Below are 24120 nucleotides of genomic sequence, written 5' to 3' on the forward strand. Positions count from 1 at the left end.
AAAAGGCTAAACATAAAGTTCCCCTATGACCCAGCAGCCCCACTTTTGGGCATTTACCCAAAAGATTACAAGCAAGACCACACCTAAAGCCACCAGCACAACTATGTTCATTGCAGCACAATTTGTAATTGCTAAAATATGGAACCAACCCAGATGCCCCTCAGTAGACGAGTGGATCAAGAAAATGTGGTACATATACACAATGGAATTCTATGCCTCTATCAGAAAGAATGATATTGTTCCATTCGTAAGGAAATGGATAGACTTGGAAAAAAAATCATATAAGTGAAGTGAGCTAGACCCAAAGAAACGTAGACTCTATGGTTCCCCTCATATGGAATAATTAGTACATGTCTAGGATAGTCCTAGCAGAGGATCACAATAGCTCAAGAGCTATGCCTGTGTGAACATATAAGATGATGCTAAGCATCATCTTGTTTTTATATGATCTTGTTTTAACTTCAAGTTATAAAAGCAAGTGGGAGCTCTTTCCTCACGCCTGTAATCCTAGCTCTTCAGGAGGCTGAAAGCTGAGAGTTGAGATTCAAAGCCAGCCCTGGCAGGAAAGCCCAAGAGATTCTTATCTCCAATTAACCACCAAGAAGTTGGAAGTGGAGCTGTAGCTTGAATGATAGAGTACTGGCCCTGGGTCCTGGGTAAAAAAAAGGGGTGGGGGGAGGGACCACACCATGGCCCCCGAGTTCAAGCTCCAGTGCCAGCATGAAAGACAAACAAAACCAAGGATGAGCTACACGTTTTACTAACATGGGCGTGAGGAAATCTCATGAAGAAAAGATTTACAGTAGCATATCTTAAATTAGAGGTTAATATTAGCTCAAAGATTCAGGCTCTTACCAGGGGGGCTCTGGTAATCTCTTGTGTGTATCCTCAAATACTGATTTGGCAGTAATAAAATGAGAAAGCAAGTAGAATTAGATGTTCTCTCTGCCACAAGGTAAGGTTCCAGCTTTAACATGCTTTACAATGTGCTTATAATTCAACAGTGCTAGGATGTACTTTAAACAGGTAGACTTTACAATGCCTCATGCTATAGCTTGCGCGCAGTGGGTTCAACAAGTAATCGCTTTCCATAGGCCAGCAACTATTAGAAGCACTTTATTTTTACAACAGTCCTATGAGATAGGTATTGTTAGCATCATCACCATTGTAAGACAAGAAAAGTGAGGCATAGAAAAGGAAGATGGATGCCTAAAACCAGGCATGTAGAGCCACAATTGGTTTTAGTATCTGGGTATCAGTTCTAAAAACAGTTAACTACTACTACTACCTGACTACCCTTGATTCCTCAGTTTTGCTGAGGTAGTGGATGTGGAGACGTAATCCATCTATGTACATTCTTTCTCAGGCGAGCTTCGACAATGAGGATCAGTAAGGGAAGATGTTTGGAGCCCTGGGTTATTGGCCTTATCACCTGTGTCTCCTTGATTGCGATGTCTGTATGCATTGGACTCACCGTTCACTATGTGAGATACAGTAAGTACGGGCTGCCCAGCTTCAGGTGATTCACTCCAAATATTTCCTCCTGTACCTGCCTGCCTGTTTTGATTTGCCTCCAGCTCCTTCAGCAGTACTATGATTCATTTGCATAATTGGGACAAAGATGCCTTGACCTGTTTGTCTTTCATTTAATTCCCACTACCAGAGGATTCATTCTTCCATTCTTGATTGTAGCAATGCTTCCTGCTGGGAATAGCGTACTAGTTTACATATTCATTGATTAGTGATAATGGAGTCTTAAATAGAGGAAGACCACAGATAGCTAGAATCCAGTGTCTTGAGTCCTTTGAGATTTCTGTTTAAATCAACTTGATTTAAAGTATTTACAATTTTACAAGTTTGTTCACAAATGTACTCGCTGTCTTACATATGAAACTGTAAGTCCTCTGTATATCACTTTGACAACAAGTTAATTAAAATATTACAATTTATAGAAACCTTGACATTCCAATAAGTCAATTATACAATTAAAGATCTTAGATATGGAGGTTCTGTTCTGTATAAGAAAATTGGAGAAGGCTGGGAGTGTGGCTTGGTAGTAGAGTGCTAGCTTTGAGCAAAGGAAGCTCAGGGACAGTGCCCAGGCCTTGCGGTCAAGCCCCAGGACTGGCAAAAAAAAAAAAAAAAAAAAAAAAAAAAAAGAAGGAAAAGAAAAAGAAAGTTGGAGAAATGTTCATAGTAGACTGTTTTTGAATAGGTAGCTCTTTCTGTTATTTAACTTCTCATCTTGGAGTGAGGCATTGCTGGCTCACACCTGTCATCCTGTAGGATTATGCTTCAAAGCTAGCTCCAGCAAAGACCGGGAGGCTACATCTCCAAAATAATCATCAAAGAGGTGGTCTAGAGGAGTGGTTCAAATGGTAGAGCACTAGTTGAGCACAAAAGCTGAACAAGTGTGACACTTGGAGTGCAACCTCAATCCTGGCAACAACAATCTCAGGCATCTGTTGTACGTGATTACAAAGGACAGGATGCTGAGCAGGTTAATTACCATGAGGCTCACTCTCTGGCTATCATGTATCTCACTGCCAGGTGAATTGCTACTCACTAGGTTATTAGAAAGGTCTCCAGGGGACTTGAGAGTTATTCTTGTAGGGTATAACAACCCCTCTCAAGTTTCCTTGTCCTCTTCCTTGGGTTTTAATTAGGTGACTCAACTATGACCTGTTAGTTTAATATCTCCCTCTGTGACTAGATTATGCTTTGATGTTCAAGGTCCTTAAACCATAAAAGCTAATCACTTGATTCTAATTTAATTGGGAAGTTGACAAAAGTGCTTTCTTGTAAAGAGAAAGAATGAATTAGAAATCTAGGGCTGGGGATATAGCCTAGTGGCAAGAGTGCCTGCCTCGGATACACGAGGCCCTAGGTTCGATTCCCCAGCACCACATATACAGAAAACGGCCAGAAGTGGCGCTGTGGCTCAAGTGGCAGAGTGCTAGCCTTGAGCGGGAAGAAGCCAGGGACAGTGCTCAGGCCCTGAGTCCAAGGCCCAGGACTGGCCAAAAAAAAAAAAAAAAAAAAAAAAGAAATCTAGTTATCTTCATCCACTATCAACACAAATCCTATGTCAATTTCCAAAATGTGGTAGATCACTTCTGGATAATTTAAAGAAAACAGGATTCCAAAGCAGAGAATACTTCTTTAAAAAGTGGAATTTGCCCACATATCACTCTTTACATTTGGGGTGACTTTATTCATCTTTCTGGAGCATGCTTTAAATAAAAAGAAATTGGCGAAATAATTTTATACTACAAGACTGTTACAAATATACTTTATCATTTAAAAAAATCCTTATTTTTCTCCCTTTGGATACTCAAGACTAGTTTATTCAACTTTATGTTTCCAGTTTTTTGAATTGTGTTAGGTGCATATATTAGGTGCCTTATCAACATTTGTAGATACCGAGTAACACAGATTAATGGTTCATACCTATGGTATTTTCTTAAGATTGTCTGGCTTCACAAGAAATTCTTAGTAAAGCTGGGTGCCTAATGGCTTAGGACAAAGAAAATTTCTTAGTATTTTCTTCATATTTTTTTTACAAGCCAAGTTTTATAAGATTTTTAAACCTTATTCACACATGCACAATGGAAAACTTGGTACTATTTTCCCAGTAAGCTAGTCCTGTGTCCTGTTGTTTCAATGATCAGTTCAGAAATACAGAGCACACGACTTCCACTGCCCACACAGTACACCTGAATAAACCAGGATATTGCAGTGTGAAATAGTGTCATATTTGTGACCTGTTCTCTGGGGTTGTAAACTAACAGCAGAGTAGCTATAATGAAGAACATTTAGGAGATAGCATACCAAAATAATCAAACCAAATAAACAAATCTGTTATAGAAATAGGCAAAGGTGAAGCTGATCAGATTCTGATAAACATCCCACTAAGCCTTATTTTGCAAGGCCTGCCTGGGAGAGTCTAGAATTCTGTGTGCAGTTTGGATCAAGGGGTTTCTGGGGTGGGTGTGTGGGGCTCCGTTTATGGCCCTCTGTAATCCAGATGTCAGACAGAAAATCTGATAATGAGCAAGGAACAAACAGCAGAGGCTGGTGTCGATGTGGGCAAAAAGAACCCTAGCATACTGTTGATAGGAATGTAAACTTGTTCAACCACTCTGGAAAGCAGTATGGAGATTCTTCCAAAAGGTAAACACACACACTTCCCAGGCCTTAGCCCCTTTGGAAAAAAAAAATTAAAAAAAGTCAACACAGCTGGGTGTCAGTGGTTCACGAAGGTAATCCTAGCAGGAAGCTGAGATTTGAGGAGTCCTGTCTGAAGCCAGCCTAGGCATGAAGAGTCAGTGAGACTCTTATCTCCAATTAAGCACTCAACCACCAGAAGCGGAGCTGTGGCTTAAGGTGGTAGAGCTCTAGCCTTGAGCAAAAGCCTTCAGGAGAGCAACCAGGCCCTGAGTTCAAGCCCCACAACCGACAGAAACAAAAAACAAAAAAAAAAGGGAGCATAGAACTATTCTGTGATCCAGCAATTCCCCTCTTGGGCATTTATCCAAACAATTATGAAATAAGATACAGAAAGACCACGTGCACAACCACATTCGCCGACGTTCCTCCCTTCACCATAGCCAAGGTGTGTGCTCAGCCCAGATGCTTCTCAATGGATGACTGGATCAAGAAAATGTGGTAGATATACAGTGGAATGTTACTCATGCCCACTGCCCGTGCACAATGCCCCTCTGTGGGGTGTCAGGACCTGTGCCAGGGCCCCACATCAGACTCTGTGTTCTGCCTGACCCCTTCCAGACCCCTCTCCCAAGCTCACTGAGGCCAGAAGAGGCCAGAGGAGGCCTCTGGAGTCAGAAGACACAGCTCAGGTCCCTCCACAAGGCCCTGTTCCCGCTGCTCATGGGGCCAACAGAGAACTGCTACTACATGGAAGAATGCCCTCCCTCCCACCCTCCCTCCCTCCTTTCCTTCCATCCTTCTTTCCTTCCCTCCAAGAAACTACATATAAAAGAAGTCTGTGGGGCTGGGAATATGGCCTAGTGGCAAGAGTGCTCGCCTCCTATACATGAAGCCCTGAGTTCGATTCCTCAGCACCACATATACAGAAAATGGACAGAAGTGGTTCTGTAGCTCAAGTGGTAGAGTGCTAGCCTTGAGCAAAAAGAAGCCAGGGACAGTGCTCAGGCCCTGAGACCAAGCCCCAGGACTGGCAAAAAAAAAAAAAAAGAAAAAAAGAAAAAAAAATAAGTCTGTGCTTTAGGAGTTAGGCCTTGGCTTGAAACTCAGTTCTGTATTTTCTGCCTATGTCAGGTTGGGGTGGTAGGAGTTATTTCTGACATTGGAACCACCTACATGTGGATAATGCCACCTTCCTGTGGGTTCTTGTAGATTAAACGAGATGGATGAACCTGCCTGGAACAGTGGTGCTTAGTGTTGGTTTCCTTCTTCTCTAGCATCTATGTGAAAAGAAAAAGAAAGTGAGAAAATGAGAAAGATCGAAATATACTGAGGCATTGTCTTTTCCTATAATAACTACACTCACCTCTTTTTGTCACTCTTCTGTTCCTAATGCTTGGCACAGTGTCTCCTGTGGAAAAGTCATTAGCACTGTCCACTGAATGAGTAGATGGGCCTCTGAGAGCACCGTGCCTGCTTCAGGTATCAGGTAGTAGAGCTAACATGCTATTGCATTAACTCTTCAGTGGACTGATACTGTACACTGCTTAAATCGGATGCCGGGCAAGGAGACGGAGAAGACATCCCCGCACCTGTGGAAGAAAGTACATGGAAGCGGGGCACCATTGGCTCACTCCTGTAATCCTAGCTACTCGGGAGACTGAGGTCTGAGGATCGGGGCTGAAAGCCAGCCTGGGCAGGAAAGTCTGAGAGGCTCTTATCTCCAATTAGCCACCAGGAAACGGGGAGTGGCGCTGTGGCTCGAGTGATAGAGAGCCAGCCTTGAGTGAAAAAGCTCAGCGACAGCGCCCAGAACCTGAGTTCTGGTGACAGAAGAAAGAAAGAAGGAAAGGAAGGAAGGAAGGGAGGGAGGAAGGGAGGGAGGGAGGGAGGGAGGGAGGAAGGAGGGGAGGAAGGAAGGAGGGGAGGAAGGAAGGAAAGAAATGAAAGGAAAGAAAGAAAATAAAAAGAGAAAGAAAGAATGAAGGAAGGAAGGAAAGAAAGAGAGAAAGAAAGAGAAAGTAAATGGAATACCAGGGGAGCAGGTGAAGCTACATAACACCCCTGGAAAGTTATGCCTAGTGACAACTTTTGCTCTCTGAATTTAAATTTAGACAAAACATTAGCATTTTAATTCTTACTCTCCATCTTCATCCTAAATAAATGTCCTTATTCTACATTCTTTGTGGCCAGAATTGCTGTCATTACTGACCTGGGAGGAAGGGGGAGTGTACTTTGTAAAATGTACGAAATGACATTCAGCTCAGGGAAGCCTCAGAACTCACCTCTGTTAACTTATTCAGATGACATGATTCGTTATCTCGTGTGGGTAATCTTGGAATGGATAACTTATGAGTAATCAGCCTGCGGCTCCAGTGTAATATTTACACAATACACCTAGAGCACCAGGGATTTCTCACAGCTTTTAGACGGTACGCATCATAGGGTGATGAAGGCTGTCTTCTGTTTGGCAATAGCTCTCAGGCCTGGAGCAGGATGCTGAAGTTGGTGATCTGGGTAGGGGTATTTCTTCCTGTCTGTCTAGAAAGCATCAAATGCAATAATAATGGTGCTTTGCATGCCCCCGATAAAGATTATGATGGGTTTTTGTCTTCTTTCCTTGTAGATCAAAGGAATACCTATAATTACTACAGCACATTGCCATTCACCAGTGACAAATTATATGCTGAGTTTGGAAGAGAAGCATCTAAAAATTTCACAGAAATGAGCCACAGAATTGAATCCATGGTAAGTAGTTTCCACTCTATTCTTAGGGTGCCCTCTATCATACCCATCCAACTGATCCTTGTATAAAGTAAGAGGCCATATTTTAGGGATCTAAAACCAAACTGACAAACATGACTTAGAAGAATATACTTTGCACACCTGAACCAGTGACCTTTAATCTTCATTTATGCTGCCTCTACTCACTTTTTCTTAGTGAATGTAATGTTCTTGGTCAGCAAAGTTCACAAACTCTGGGAATATGAGGATGATGTCCCCCCCCCCCGCCAACACACACACACACACACACACACACACACACACACACACACACACAGAAGTGAGTGTCTCCTAGCTTCTTAAAGAAAAGATCCAGAGCAGAAGATTTTCAAGACCAAAACTGTTTGCTACTTACATAAATTGTATTTTACCTTTACAAACGTATAGCCTTGAACCGTTTCTTGGTTCATGAGGCTACAGGAAATTCATCTTCAGGTTTAAGGCATCAACATTTCTATGGAAAGATGAATCCAATATTGAAGAAACCTGAAAAATTAGCAGTGTGCTCCTCCCTCATAACAAGTGTCTGAGTGATGAAGTCTTTCTATGATCAGATGAAAGAATAGCTGGGAATTTCCATATAATCTTCACAATTGTTTGTTTCATGATGCAAGAAAAGAACCAGGAATTAATCTAATACCATCTACAAAACAGTGATTGCATTTTTTAAAATTTGCAAATCACAATCATTCTGAATAAATTTCCTCATGTGAAAATTAAGGTGCCAAATTATATAATTTACAAATTGCTTTCCAAGTCTAGTAGCCTGAATCAGAGTAGGATGGAAGAAGTCCATACTGTTCTTTATTTTTCTTTCTTAATTATAACAGTATGCCCAAGCTATTTTATCAAGAAAGGAGGTTTATTTTGGTTCCAAGTTCTAGAGGTAGAGGGTCAAACAACTACCTCTGCTGGCTTTCTTTCGGGGAGAGTCCTGAGATGACCCATAGACAGGGAGTGTGTACGTGTGCGCATGAGCTGCTTCAGCTCTCTCTTCATAGGTAGTCACCAGAATTCAATTATGGGCCTCCACCCTGGAGACCTTATCTAATCGTAAATACCTCCTAAGTGCTCCACCTTTAACATCGTAATCGGATTAAATTTCCACCCTGATCCACCATGAAGATCAAATGTCAATGCAAGAAGCATTAGGAGACATTCAAACCCGATGGAAACCAGAGCATAACTGCCACTGCTTTCCAGACATGGATTCTTCTAGAAACTGCAACAAGGAGCCAAAGACTTGGCTACCTTGGGGAGGAAGAGGACGAGTCCTGGTTATACTTGCACTTACAAACAGCAAATCAGGAAAATATATATTTAAAAAGCTTTCTTTTTTAAAAACAAATTTTATGGTCACTTACAAAACTATATGGTGTAAACCAACTGTACAACTCACGGGGGAGAGGGAAATGGGGAGGGGGGAGGGGGGGAAATGAGGGAGGAGGTAACAAGTTGGATAAGAAATGTACCCACTGCCTTACGTATGAAACTCTAACCCCTCTGTACATCACTTTGACAATAAAGAAATAATAAATTTAAAAAATAAAGAGGCATACACATATAAAACTAAAAAAATATTGTCAAGATGATGTACAGAGGGGTTACAGTTACATATATAAGGTAGTGAGTACATTTCTTGTCAAACTTGTTACCTCCTCCCTCATTTTTCTCCCACCTTCCATCCTTCCCAATCGCCCCTCCCCAGTTGTACAGTTAGTTTACAATATATTGTCTTGTCTTATAAGTATTGCTATTGCATTGACTCATCTTTAACCATTTTTATCTTGTCTTTCCCTTCTCTAATTCAGACAAATATATATATACAATACCTATAAAACAGTAAAACAAACAAACAATAAAAACCAAAACTAGAATTAGACAACATGTTCATTTTTATATGAAAACAAGAAAAGAGGACTTGTCTATTACACCATTGGTAATTGAGTTTGCAGTTACAAATATTTAATTTAGATTCCACCTATCCCTAACACAATGTTATTATCTGTGCAATTAATTAACATTGTTAAATTTGTAGGGTACTAGAGAATTTCAAGCACAAAGATTAATTACAACAATTAATATTGAAATAAACGTTCATTTTCCTTTGTTAAAGCTTTTCTCTAGGACTAAATATGTATCTAATGTGAAGAAAGGAAAAAGGACTTAACAAGGCAAGAAAAAAATGCCACTATTTTCCTTCTTCTTTGTCCATTTGTCAATATAAATTTTATAAGATCCCAATTGATTTAAATCTAAAGGAATATAATAGGCAGGGTTCTTTAATACTTTCAAAAATGTATTGAAGAGTCATTTAAATTATTTTAAATCAAGTTATTTTAAAGTTATTCTTACCACTTTAACAATCAATGTTTAAATAAAAATGTCCAAGAGAATAACAACTTAGAGGAATTATTTGTACCGTACTGATTTGTTTCACGGTTGTAGGGTCTACCTCAGGGCATGAAGACTTAGGAAACAATAAAATATAAGAAAGAATTAAGACAAAACCTCACTGCTTTTGTTAATCCTCAGCTTGTAGCAACTGTGTTAGTAACTATCCACACGGACTGATAACAAGAAACAATTGACACACTTGCCTACTGGAACTCCTCTCTAGGATGTGCGATTACAGTAGCAGGAAATGTCATGAATCTCCATCTTCTGAGTATGAACTTCAGAGATGCCGTTCTCGGCCCTCGTTCAGGGGCGCTTCTGAGAACATCTTCGCTGCTGAGCTGCATGCACAGGGGACAGGGCACGGGGAAAGTGCGCATCTGAGCTCAGGACCCCGGGACACTTCTGTGTGCTGATCTCTGTAATCCAGCTGTTCCTTGAAGAAGAAATATCTCATTTCATTTGTCTACCTGCAGTAGGAATCCTTATTTGGGGGTCCAAGCATTTAATCTGACTGGTTGAGAGAAAGCCCCTTCATTTCCTTTGGTGTCTTTCAGAATGGTAATAGCAGCGCCTCTGTAAGCTCTCAGAAGGCTGCCACATCCTCCATTTTCTCCTTCCTTCACTCCCTCCTTCCCTCCCTCTCTTCTTCCCTCCCTCTTTCCCTCCCTCCATCCCTCCCTCCGTCCATCCCTCTTTCCTTCCCTCCTTCCCTCCCTCCTTCCCTCTCTTCCTCCTTTCCTTCCTTCCCTCCTTTTATATGTAGGTACATTTAAAAAATTATCATTAAGTATGTCTACAAAGGAAGTGGAGTTAGCATTCAACAAATAAGATTAAGAATACAACGCATCTTGATCACGGTTACCCCTTTCAACATTTTCCCTCATCCTTTCCATCCTTCAGTTCTCTTAGTTTTGTACACTATGCATTGGGATTTTGTAATTGTATTGCTGCCCCACTTCATTGGACCCGCCAGGTCCACTATTTCTAAGGTAAAATTCAGTTCACAACTGAACAACTTGGTAGAATGCCAAGAAAGATTCAAGCTCAACACATTGCTCAATGTCAGTGCTTTTCAGTTTTGTCTCATAATATGTTTTCCCCTTGGGCTTTGAATTAACTGGCAAATTTCAGAATACTGTTCATGCTGACTTACTTTGGATATATTCTTTTTGAACAGGTAAAAAATGCATTTTCTGGATTCCCATTACAGGGAGAACTTGTGAAGGCTCATATAATCAAATTCAGGTATGTAGACTTACCGTATCTTCATCCGGTCAGTAACACATATGATTTCAAGAGCTCGTGGCGTGATTGAATTCATCCGGCAAACACGAAGCTCTGTGTCGCAAGGTGCTGTGCTCGTGGTGTAAGCATCTGCTTACACCGTGCTGGCCGGGGAAAGAACTGTACCTGGGGCACACGCTACAGGAGCCTGCCAGAAATCCCCTGCTGTATTCGCAAGTAGTGTCCTATGGAAAGGAGCTTAGTAAAGGAAATTGGTCTTTAGTTCTTGGTCCTCTTCCTTATCAGTTTTCCCTATTTATTTATTTTTAAATTTTATTGTAACAGTGATGTGTAGAGGGGTTATAGTTCCATAGGTAAGGTTATGAGTACATTGCTTTTTAAACAGTGTTGCCCCCTCCTTCATTTTCATCCATTTCCCTCCTTCATTATTTTTTATTCCATCTCTTTATGCCTCAAATACGTAGCTAAGAGGATCCCAGATCAACTGTCACTAAATACACAACTTTATAATGCAACATATAAAGATGCATTGTTTTATATACATGTCCTTAAGCACATCAAGACTATAAATAATGTGTTATTATATGTTATTTTATATAATTTGACAAGATAAGCATCTTTTCTTGTATTAACCCTCTTGTGGGAAGAGCTAGCATACACATACTACCTTTCTGTCAGGGTGGTTGAGTTGGGAGGTTTGTACACAGGAAATATCAGGACTATCAGGAGGAAATGTTTTTGGATTTGTTTGCATTTGAAAAAAAAAAAGATAAAGAAAAAAACTTAGGTTGTAATCAAAACTCCCCTTTCCCTCCCTTTCTCTCTCTTTTTCCTTGTTTCTTTCCCTTCTTCCCTCCTTTGTTTTTATTGTTTGTTTCACAGTGAAGAAAATGGTGGCGTGTTGGCTCATATGCTGCTGATTTTTAGAATTCGCTCTACTGAGGATCCTGGAAACGTAAATAAAATCATTGAATATACTCTACATGAAAAGTTGCGTGATGTTTCAGGATCCCTTCAAGTTGAACGTGATTCAGTTGAAATTAAAAGTAAGTTTCCCTTCTCAATTATGTTAGATTTGGCCCTCATTTTATATTTGACTTTCCTTTTGTCAGTACTGATGGCTTCACCTAAGGCCTTGTGCTTCTTAGGCAAGTGTTTTACCAGTCAAGTCAATACTTTTTACCACTTGCAAGTTGGACCCCTTGCTTCAATGTTTCTTGGATAGGGTCTTTGTTTTTACCCAGGTCTGGCCTTGGTGACTGATTCTCTGCTTTCCAGGTAGCAGGGATTATAGACTCATAACACCATACCAAGCTTGATAGCTGAGATAGCATCTTGCTGACTTTTTCTTCAAGACTTGCCTCAAACCATGATCCTTCTAAATCTCTGCCTCCTAAGTAGTGGAAATCACTGGTGTGCACTGCCTTGCTTGAGCTAAAATGTTTAAAACATATATTTTATTGTTACTGTAAAGGTGATAAGCACAGGGGTTGCAGTGACAGAAGTCAAGTAATGAGAACATTGCTGCTTGAGCAACATCACCTCTCTCTGTCTCTCTCTCTCTCTAATATATATGGAAAAATTGCATGAGTACTACACAGGTACAGACTCTTGTCATTTTCCCTTCATAATGTAACAGTTTATATAGAATTTACATTATATTAGATACTGTAGAGATGACTTAAGTGTATGGGAGAGATGATGTTAGTAAGTTATATACCAACACCGAACTGGTTTTGAACATCTGTGGAGTTTAGTATGCACAGGGGTTTCTTGGGACTAATTCCCAATAGATACCAAAAAAAAAATTGTATTTCATTTTTGTTGCCAGGCAATGAAAATACTTCAGAAAAGTGAGTTGCCTATGCTTATGTATTGTCTTAATTTTGGCTCCTGGAAAAGCAATGCTGTATTTTCTTATCTTTCTTTCTGTGTCATTTTTCCGTAAAAATCCATTCGTTGATACAGATGAGTTACAGGAGTAAGAAAGACGACAAGAATACCTTTGCTGCCTTTCTTGGTTCGGACAGAAAGCATGGCCTTCTGGGATCGTCAGTGCCACCCTCCTCTCCCCTCCTGTCCCCTGGAGCAGTGGCTCACGCCTGTAATCCTAGCTACTCAGGAGGCTGAGACCTGAGGATCTCGGTTCAAAGGCAGCCCAGGCAGGAAAGTCTGTGAGAATCTTATCTCCAATTAACCATCAGAAAACCAGAAGTGGTGCTGTGGCTCAAAGTGATAGAGCACTAGCCTTGAGAGGAAAAAGTGCAAAGACAGTGCCCAGGCCCTGTGTTCAAGCCCCATGACCAGCAATAAACTAACAAACAAGATAAAACTATTAAGACCTTTAAAGCAGCATCAAGGAACTAGAAAACATTGGTTGTGTGAGTCACTTGTGTTGCACAATCACCATGGAGCTGCTCTTGTGAGAAGTATTACCATTTAAAGGCAGACTTTTCTCTAGGAAGAGCTTGAAATAAAGAAGAATATGATAGGTTACTTGAAACAGAGACTATTAAGTCTCTTAAATATAACTGAAGTTACATGATCAATTCTGCCTCCTGTTTGTTAGTTTCCTCGCAAATGGCTAGATGGAGGAGAAGACCAGGAAGAAGAATTTCTAGAATACAAATTTCTAGTAAATCAATACTACTAAGTACCAAAAGATAAATGATCACATTAATAGTTTTGCATTTAAGACATGCATTCTTCCATCCATGTTCAAAGATATTGGTATTGTTTACTGTAAATCTACTAATTCAGGAAACATGAGAACATGAGTTTTCTCTGTTCTTGTTTGCGGTAGTGTTTGTACAGGGTTAGGAAATGTCTGCCAAGAAGTTAATAAGCTAGAGTCATTGGCTTGAGTTACTTGGTGCATTGAAAGCATACTACCTTTCTCAGCAGTAAGTGCTAGGAATACCATGGTTGATAAAATATGATTGAGGAGTAATTCGTGGTATGTGGAACAAGTGAGACTATGCTTATGAGCTTAACAAAATAATCTGAAAAAGGGTGAGGAAAAATATCATTACATTTAGGAACTAGCACTACAGTTTAGATCACTATTTTACCCAAAGGAGGCGGCGGGGGGGGGGGGCGGTTACATGTACTTATTTCCTGGTATATGATACTTATTCTTATGTGTCAACACAAAATTATTGAATCAGAATTGCTGGGAGATGGAACCAGATTTTACATTATACATATGCTTCCTATCTGACTCTTGTCTGCTCTGTTTATGGTGGCCTCTCCTTCTTAGAGCAATGAAACTACTACGTCCACCACAAGCTAACTATACTGCTTCACTCCACCCAGAGATACTGTAACAGAATTTAGCAGCCATTAATATTTGAAAAACTTGCAGGTTTTTCTTATTGTAATTCAGATTAGCTGACCTTCTTCTACTTACTATTTCTATATGTTGCAGAAATCAACAAGACAGAAACAGACAAGTACTTCAACGATTGTAAGTTAAAATATTTATTAAGGTTGCTTTACTTGAATGTAAAAAATGTAATACTCTAGATCATTCACACTTACTTTGTGTTATTGTAAGGACAGAATAAACTTGCTTTATCTTACTTCTGAGGCATAATTGAACATTAAAAGTATCAAAATTTGCCAGGGAATTAGGCACGTGCCTGTAATTATATCTTACTCAGAAGGCTGAGATCTGAGGATCCTTTTCTGAAGCAAGCCCTAGCAAGAAAGTCCATGAGACTCTTACCTCTAATTAGCCTCCAAAATGCTGGACATGGAGCTGTGGCTTAATTTGTACAGTACTAGCCGAGAGAGAGAGAGAGACTGAGAGAGAGACACACACACACAAAAACCCCTCAAGGATACTGCCCAAGCCCTTGGTTCAAGATGAAGTTCTGGTATCACTACCACCAAAGAAGTACACTGTTATAATATATGTTATGGGCTGGAATGTGGCTTAGCAGTAGAGTGCTTACCTAGCCCTGGGTTCAATTCCTCGGTACCACATACACAGAAAAAGCCAGAGGTGGTGCTGTGGCTCAAGTGGTAGAGTGCCAGCCTTGAGCAAAAAGAAGCCAGGGACAATTCTCAGACCCCAGGACTAGTAAAAAATAAAAAATAAATAAAATAATACATATATATGTTGTAATTCTAAGATGCAGGCAAAAACTTGTTTGTTTGCTCTAAATAAAATCCTGATGTTATTAATTCTAAAATGTGGCAATTATAAGATTGAAGTATTTTGATGAATTTACAGAGAGGCCAGAAGATATTTTTCACAATCATTCAAAAATGCTGACTCTAGACCTTCCTTCTCTCTTCTATAGCAGAACATACCCCACTATGACTTAAGGAATATATACTACTTGCGGAATCAGTACACACTATAGTTAGCTTTAAAATTGGAAGAAAATGTGCTACTTACCAGCTTAAAATGTTGATCAACTTAAAAACATTCTCAAGCATGGAACTAAAATGTAATTCCATTATCTAAATAGCATGTATTATTTCCACCAGTATTTGTTGCAAATTTGCCATGTTCTGTTATTGTGAGAGTAAATAGGGATGCAACATGCAAAATGGATAAGATGTAATTCGTGCCTACAGCAGTTCATACACTATGGGACTAATACATGAGCATATAATTCTGAATGAACAATGGTCACTTAAGGACCATTATTTTGCCCAAGGTACCATGCCTCAATGTGGTGTTTTTATTTGTGTGTTTGATTCGTCTTAATTGTATTAGGGAATGCCAGCTTTTATAGACTTGGAATAGTATAAAATATTCCATGATGCACAGGAAAGCAGCCTAGAGCAAAGAATTACATGGTTCAAAATGCCATTGGTGCCAAGATTGAGATACTCTCCTATAAATAAGTTGAGGACTAAAAGCATACACACGATCACACAAAGAAAATTTGTGTTTATTATTATTACTATAATTATTACTATTAATTAATATGACATCAAGGAAGTTATACGTAACCCAATTTAGAAGCAGGGAAATAAAAGGGCTATTATTGGAAAGACAAGGTGTCATTTAAATCTTACAAGATGACTAGAAATTCACAAAATAAAATGTTAGGGATTATATAGAAAGGGAGGAAACATAAAGAAATGTTTGATCCTTTTAAGAGCATGATCTAAAAAAACATTTATGATATAGGAACACAGTTGATGTGGTACGCAACTGCTAGCTAATGCATGACGGTCGTTGACAGGCTGCGGGACCAGGAGAAGTAAATCTAGCAATGAAAGTCTCCGAATTGTCGGTGGGACAAAGGTAGAAGAGGGAGAATGGCCCTGGCAAGCCAGCTTGCAGTGGGATGACGCCCATCGCTGCGGAGCCGTAGTGATCAGCAACACCTGGCTCTTGAGCGCTGCTCATTGCTTCCGAATGTAAGTAAGTCCTCAACCTGGGGGAGGACCCGGGGGGAAACCAAATCCATTGTGTGTTACACTGCGGGCTTCGGAAGCGTGTCAAGAAGTTTGAGAGGGGTCAACTTCACCGTCATTGGAAGGACACGCGCTCCTCACAGAGGAATGGAGAACCTCAGGGAATTCAATGAGAGCTTCTATGGTTTGGATAGGAGATGGTACCAGAGTATATCACTCAACACTCATGGAAGTCGTTCAACGCAAGGGGAATGTGTCAAAGAAGGGTGGGCACTGTAAAGTTAGCTTGGAACGTTGAGCTTCATGTCAGAGAGATGAGTTCACTGTCTTTGTAAGAAACAGAGGTTGGCCGTTGTAGGTTTGACCTCAGTGGAGATATTCCATGATGACATTGGAAGTAAGGAAGCATACAAGTGAGTAAGTAGATTAGCTAGTAATATTATAAAGAAAGATAGATTTTTTTTTCAACACAGTGCCAAGATGTCTACAGTTTACAGAGTAGTAAGTAATACTTGGTTAAATTATTCTGTGGCCTCTATTTTTCAAAGGAAAAAAGTGTAAGTTTTTTTGGGAGAGAATATGATTGAATGGACTATATTTAGTTTTCTCATTCTGCACAGTATCATATTTCCATATGTCCCTTGACAAAAGAAAAAAAAAGACACATGGACATTCACAGGCAAAATTATTTTATGTAAATCATCAGATTGGTAGCGTGGTAAACTAGAACTTATTCTTTTTTTGCCAGTCCTGGGGCTTGGACTCAGGGCCTGAGCACTGTCTGAAAGCTTCTTTTTGCTCAAGGTTAGCACTCTACCACTTGACCCACAATGTCACTTGATTTTCTCTGTTTATGTAGTACTGAGCAATTGAACTCGGGCCTTTATGAATACTAGGCAAGCACTCTACCACTAAGTCGTATTCCCACCCCATATAATTTATTCTTTATTGTTTCTCTTTCCAGACATAAGGATGCAAACAGATGGACTGCTTCCTTTGGAATAACAATATATCCTCCCACCATGAAAACAGGCATCCAGAGGATAATTGTCCATGAAAAATACCATTATCCATCGCATGAATATGATATTGCACTGCTAGAGCTGGCTAAGCCCATTGTCTACACAAATGAAGTACACAGAGTTTGTCTCCCTGATGCGAACCACGAGTTCCAACCTGGGCAAGAGCTGTTTGTGACAGGGTTTGGAGTGCAGCATAAGCACGGTGGGCATTTAAAGAGCACTTCATAGCACACTAAATGAAGGTGGTGTTCTGCAATACTTAAAGAACAGGACTTTGCTAGACCCATCCGCCTATGTTGGTTATTGGTCATATGGACCAAGGGTAAATCAGACTCTATGTGATTTAGAGATTGCATACATTCTTTCCCTTGGTTGTCTACTATCATTACTGTTACATTAAATGATTTTTTTAAGTTATATGAAAGAGCAAATATGATTTCTAGTCACTGAACTTTTGGTTAGAGAAGCCCCTTACAAGATGAACGATTATTCAGGTACCAGTTTTGAAGATAAGATAATCACTATTCCCTGCCGCAAACATATTTTAATTTATTAATTTTTTGTCAGTCATGAGGCTTGAACTCAGGGCCTGGGTGCTCTACCACTTTGAGCCACAGCTCCACTTCTGGATTTGGAATGGTTAATTGGAGATAAGAGTCTCACACGGACTTGAGAACTTTTCTGCCTGGGCTGGCTTTGAACTGCAATCCTCAGATCTCAGCCTCTCAGTAGCTAGGGTCACAGGCACGAGTCACCAGCACCCAGCTTCATTTAGTTTTCCATGGAGTGAAACTTGCTTAAACAATTTGATCTTTTTTCGTAGGCACCTAGATCTTTATTCTCACAAGTTAGGAAAAGAGACTTATTCCTACATAGTACTGTGTGTAGAACACATATTTTATCCTAAGATTGACAATTATCATCTCCTTGAATAATTATGAAAGATATTCTTCAAGTTATAAAGTGTAAGTTTGTCTATGAATACAAAGACTTTCTTCCCTTTAGGTTATCTTCAGAATCGCCTTTGGCAAGTACAAGTTGAACTCATAGACACTAAAACCTGCAATCAGCCCGAAGTTTACAATGGTGCCATAACTCCTACAATGTTATGTGCTGGCTCCTTAGAAGGAAAACGAGATTCATGTCAGGTAAGTGGATTTGCCTGCTAGTATGATGTGTAATATTCTGTGTACGTTTTTAGGAATAATGACAGACTTATAGAAAATTGTGATGCTATCACCAAGGAGTCACATAGATAGCCTTTGCTGTTTTTTTTTTTTCCAATTTCAATCCCTCAAGTAAACATAGTACATTAAAAAGAATCTAGTAAACTGACAGTGTTGCAGAATGTGTGGATTTGTGTTAACTGCCACTGCAGTCAAAACAATGTTTATTCCATTGACATAAATCTATACATGTGTATCATGGTATAATACTATTGGCATTTTTACTAGTTTGAGTGTAGAATAGAAAAATCACCTTCTTTTAAATTAAAAATTTTTTTAATTGTCAAGATGATGTACAGAGGGGTTACAGTTACATACTTAAGGTAGTGAATACACATACATTTCTTGTCATATTTGTTACTTCCTTCCTCATTTTTCTCCTGCCTTCCCTACCCCCAATCTACTCCCCCTTGCTTTCATCATTTAAAAAAAAATCTTACTCTTGACGTACATTGTCATTCTAGTCTACAATGCTTATGGTCTCTATGATTATTAACAATAAAACAATTCTTTCTAGATTGGCTGATATATACATTTCTTTCCTTTTGCTTAGTGTATAATCTTTTCCTTGTTTTTCTCTCATTTCTTCCCTTCGCCCTGCTGCCCTTGGGTTGATTAGTTTGCTCTCATCAATGTCCAATGCAGCTGTTGGGCCCTGTCTACTGTATTGAAAACTCACCTTCTTTTAAGTCTCTTTACCCTCCATTTTTTGATAAAATTGACTATTAACAAACATAAATATTGAAGTTTACTCTGTATGTTGAGAACTACACAAGGAACCTTTCATTTCAGCTGCTGTACATAATTTAGAAGGTAATTCGAGAAGGCACACCAAGTTTATCCAAAGTTTTCCTCATTTAATGATTTACTTTAAAATAGTTTATTCATAAACACTTGAAATAATTTCTCATGGTGTTAAAAGCTTCATTTTGCTATTTACTTGGTATAAGTCAGTTGTGGAAAAATTCTCTTCAACTTTCTTTGTCTGTCAAAGTCTTTATTTCCTCTTCATTTCTGAAGCCTAATTTTGCTCGCTCTGAAGTCTAGACAGCTCTCTTTCAACTCTAGATTCATGGCCTATGTGATTTCTGTGATTTTTTTTTCAGAAGGTCTGATTCTTTGTCGTATTTGTTTATACTCTGATGTCTTCCTTAGTTCACCATCTGTGTTCTGGCGTTCTCTTGGAGTTCAGTACGTTATTAACTTAAGACTTCTTTGATTGCATCTAGGTACTTATACATCTTTAAAACAACTTTTTTTTTAACTGAAACAGGGACTCGAGCTCCATCTGTGACACTTTGTCACTCCGTGGCTGGTGCGGTGTGATCAGAGCCATGCCTCCAATCCCTTTCCTTTAATATTGTTGATCCTTCTTGTTTTAATTCATTGTTAGAGATTTCACCCATTCAGTTTCATTCCTTTATTGTAAAAGTATTGGCCATTACAGGAGATATATTTTCTTGTGTTTTTATTTGGCTAATATAGCTAGTTGGGGATCTCTGCATCTATCTTTTTTTTCCCCTCTGATTAAATGCTCAGTTGATTTCTCCATATTTAGGTACATCGAGGTAATGATAGGATTGCATACATTTTTTTTCCTCACTATCTTGTTAAGACAACTGAAGTACTGGGTCATGTCCTTTATACTCCTCTTCCTCCTGGGAAATCTTGAGATGCGGTTGATGTGTCCCTGGGCCTCTTACACCTCTAGGACCTCTTACAGTATCTTTCTGCATCGCCTTCAAGATGGTGCACAGAGCAGCCTGTGACCTGTTGGGAGAAAGGAGACCACTGTGTCCCCTTCTCTAATTTCCTTAGCAACATGAAGAAGTAGTTTTCTAGTTTGGTTCTTTTTCTTCTACACTGCCCAGCAGCTGGGAAGTGCTGCCTGCATTTCAATCATTATCTTGAAACTCTTGTTTCTGGAATTTTCTCTTCTTTTACTCTAATTGTCCCTGCCCACACAGGTGTCTAGATTCCAATGACTCAAAATTACTACTGCCAGACTGCTTTATAGGGTACATCTTATTGCTAGGAAGCAAATTCAGAAACTATTTAAAATCAAGGCCTGTGTGGTTATATTCCCACAACATAGAATGGTATCAGCAAATATTTGTTGGTTAATTGATTTTGAAATTAAAAATACCTTATTTTAAATTCTTCTACTGTTGATATTAGTGTTTTTAAAAGAATAAAAGAAAATTTACAGAAAATCAATATAATGTGGAGGAAAAGCACAAACTTTTGAATTAGACAATTCCAATTCAGCTTCTGCCACTGATCTCGGACAAATCATTAATTTTATGGGCTTCAGCTTCTTTACTGCTAACCTGGAAAGAATGCATCCTAACCCCATGCTTTGCTAAGAGATTTGTGCAAGGGTCAGGCGTGGATTTCAGGCTTTCCTGAAATCCCTGGTGCTCTGGAAGAGGAGGAAGGAGGATCACATTCTTAGACTGGCTTTCACAAAAAGTGTAAGACCCTAAACTGAAAAATGAAACAAAATATTAAAAAACAAACATCAAAAAGCAAAGCATGGTTGGGGGTATTACTCATGGTAGGGTACTTACATTGCATGTACAAGCTCTAAGTTCAAAACTTCATGCAGAAACATGTTAATTAATTAAGAACTTCATAGAGTTCCAAATACATGTGCTTGGTCAGTACCTCAAGGCCTAGCATCTTGTGAGATGGTCAGATAGTGCTTTGCTCTATGACCTGTGTGAAACACTGGTATCTGTGGGTTTTTATAGGTACTTTCTAGGTTTTGCTTTGTGCTAAGGTTTACATACATGTGCTAATAAACTTCATGATAGTCCTTAGACATATTATTCAGAACACTTATAGGTAGGTAAATTAAAGGTCCTAGTTAATTGGGAAAGCCCAAAGTAAAGATTGAAACAGATGTCTGACTCTAATGTCTGTGCTTCTTATCAGTAATTCATCCTTTTCTGATGAATAATACTGTACTGTTAAGGAAGCATCATATACAGGGAGCTATTTGTCTGATGAGTCAGATAATTTAAGACTACTGCTCTCCATTCTCAGCATACTGAACCCTGAGGCTGAGTCCATTCTTCAGGTATCAGAGCTCTTCCTTTATACAGCTGACACAAACAGAGGGAAACACTTGTGTATTCAGGCACACTGAAGTTTTTTGAAAATCACCATACTCCTTACATTCTTTTTAAAAATTTTTATTGTCAAGGTGATGTACAGAGGGGTTACAGTTCCATACCTAAGGTCATGAATACATTTCTGGTCAAACTTGTTACCTCCTCCCTCATTTTTCTTTGACCTTTCTTCCTCCCCTTTACCCCCAGTTGTACAGTTAGTTTACAACATATTGTCTTGTAAATATTGCTGTTGCATTGGTTTGCCTTTACCCTTTGTCTCACCATTTTAATGTTCCCCTTCCCGTCCCTAATTCAGACAGACATATATACAATATCCAAGGTACCAAAATCAAAAACAGTGTCATCAGGAGCTAAACCATAGGGAAGATAAACAGAATAAAAAATAATTTCACTTAGTATGTGAAAAATAACAATGATAATGATAAACCACTTGTTTCCATGTCTCAGAATTCATTTTGCTAAGCATCATTTTATGTGTTCATATGTACATAGCCTTTTAGCTATTGTGATCATCTGCTAGGACTATCCTGGACATATACTAATTATTACCAATGAGAGAAAACATAGAGTCTATGTTTGGGTCTGGCTCACTTTACTTAGTATGATTTTTTCCAAGTCTTTCCATTTCCTTATGAATGGGGCAATGTCATTCTTTCTGATAGAAGCCTAGAATTCCATTGTGTATGTATACCACATCTTCTTGATCCATTCATCCACTGAGGGCCATCTGGGTTGGTTCCATATTTTCTGTTTAGTAAATAATGCTGCAATGAACATAGTTGTGCTGGTAGCTTAAGTATGGCCTTGCTTGTAATCATTTGGGTACATGCCCAAAAGTGGGGCTGCTGGGTCATGGGGGCTAAGCTCTATGTTTAGCCTTTTGAGGAACCTCCATACTGCTTCCCAGAGTGGTTGAACAAGTTTGCACTCTCACCAGCAGTGTAGTAGGGTTCCCTTTTGGCCACATCCCCTCCCACGTTTGTTATTATTAGTTTTCTTGATAGATAATGGACATTCTTACTGGGGTGAGGTGGAATCTCAATGTTGTTTTGATTTGCATTTCTTATTACAAAGAGATAGTAATAATAAATTTTTAAAAAATCAGCTTGGTATTGACACAAGAACAGACCTGAGGACCAATGGAATAGAACTGAAGAACCAGAAATGAACCCACAGACCTATGGCCACCTATTCTTTGATAAGGGAGCCAAAAAATGGGATGCAAGAAAGGCAATCTCTTCAACAAAGGGTGCTGGCAAAATTGGTTAAACACCGGTAAAAAACTAAAACTGGATTGTTATATATCACCCTGCACCAGAATCAATTCCAAATGGATCAAAGACCTGGAAGTAAAAGCAGATACCCTGAAAACATTGCAGGCAGAAATAGGAGAAACAGTAGGGCTCCTTGGCACAAGTAGAAACTTTCTTACATTCTTAACTTAGAAAAAAATAATGGGGCTGGGGATATAGCCTAGTGGCAAGAGTGCCTGCCTCGGATACACGAGGCCCTAGGTTCGATTCCCCAGCACCACATATACAGAAAACGGCCAGAAGCGGCGCTGTGGCTCAAGTGGCAGAGTGCTAGCCTTGAGCGGGAAGAAGCCAGGGACAGTGCTCAGGCCCGGAGTCCAAGGCCCAGGACCGGCCAAAAAAAAAAAAAAAAAAAAGAAAAAAATAATGCCTTCTTATGGGGAGCTGAACTATGACCTACTAATGTTTTGTGTTCTTTTAGGGTGACTCTGGAGGACCACTGGTCGGTTCAGATGCTAGAGATGTCTGGTACCTTGCTGGAATAGTGAGTTGGGGAGATAACTGTGCCCTACCCAACAAGCCTGGGGTGTATGCAAGAGTGACTGCTCTCCGGGACTGGATCACTGAACACTGTGGTATCTAAGAGAAAGTCTCAGTGAGATAAAATGCACATCGTTTCGTCTATCCGCGATTCATGGAGACACAGAATTGCAGAAGAAGCCTGGCAAGCCGCCCAGACCTGACCCATTTCATTCACTACTTTGATGTGTGTGCTTCCTCCCAAGCCTCACTGGACACATGAGCATCGTTTTTGTCCTGCCGGATGGGTTCTTTATAACCTGCATTCACATGTTTCCCAGAAATCTTCTGTCATCACCATTTTGGCTTGTTGACATAAACACACACACACACACACACACACACACACACACACACACATTAGAAGCAATTCCTGATTTAATTTGATCAGTTTCTGTCATCTCAGGAAATTTCAAGATATAGCACAGGATGTGAGGGAAAATATAAAAGAAAAATAATAGCCTGACAGGCACTCTACATACAGAGAAGTGTGCAGCATGTTTCCTTGTGGAATAAGGAAAATGATGATATTCATTATCATCAGCAAACAGAACCACCTGATTACTCCACTCTTCATGATGGAGAAAGAATGGAATTGAAGTTAAAAGAAACACAGGGAAATCCAAGCTGGAGATGTGGCTCAAGTGGTAGAATGCTGGTCAAGCAAGCAAGGGGAATAATCACAAGAGCTGAATTTAAACACCAGTACCAGAAAAAAAGAACAAAGTATCTAGGGGGAAATCAAGATGCAGGTTTATTTTTTTTTATCACTCAGATAACTAAAAAGATGAAAGTGAGAAGGCTCGGTTTTCTTGTGACTAACAAATACGAAACCCCTATGTAACATGCTTGTTCTGAAATTATAGTGAGCAAACAGTATTTACCATTGCTCTACTGAAAATTTTAATATGCAATAAAGAAATATGTA

The 24120-nt window shown here is 39.5% G+C and overlaps 1 protein-coding gene across 1 annotated transcript; it reads left to right on the forward strand.

Moving 5' to 3' along the window:
• Positions 1 to 1379: 1379 nt before the first annotated feature.
• Positions 1380 to 23256, forward strand: LOC125365017 (transmembrane protease serine 11E-like). Its single transcript, XM_048364871.1, has 9 exons — positions 1380 to 1494; positions 6794 to 6915; positions 10529 to 10596; positions 11479 to 11642; positions 14024 to 14062; positions 15801 to 15978; positions 16940 to 17199; positions 18003 to 18145; positions 23095 to 23256. Exons 1-9 carry the CDS (start codon positions 1380 to 1382, stop codon positions 23254 to 23256), a joined length of 1251 nt encoding a protein of 416 aa, XP_048220828.1.
• Positions 23257 to 24120: the final 864 nt, after the last annotated feature.

This window comes from Perognathus longimembris, chromosome 16, assembly GCF_023159225.1.
Source record: "Perognathus longimembris pacificus isolate PPM17 chromosome 16, ASM2315922v1, whole genome shotgun sequence".
NCBI lineage: Eukaryota > Metazoa > Chordata > Mammalia > Rodentia > Heteromyidae > Perognathus > Perognathus longimembris.

What these genes read in the sequence shown, in the direction of transcription:
- LOC125365017 (XM_048364871.1), top strand. Translation starts at nt 1,380, where the DNA reads ATGAGGATCAGTAAGGGAAGATGTTTGGAGCCCTGGGTTATTGGCCTT. An exon ending in TGATTCAGTTGAAATTAAAA is followed by an intron (nt 11,643 to 14,023) that starts GTAAGTTTCCCT and finishes TATATGTTGCAG; the next exon opens with AAATCAACAAGACAGAAACA. An exon ending in TGGAGTGCAGCATAAGCACG is followed by an intron (nt 17,200 to 18,002) that starts GTGGGCATTTAA and finishes TCTTCCCTTTAG; the next exon opens with GTTATCTTCAGAATCGCCTT.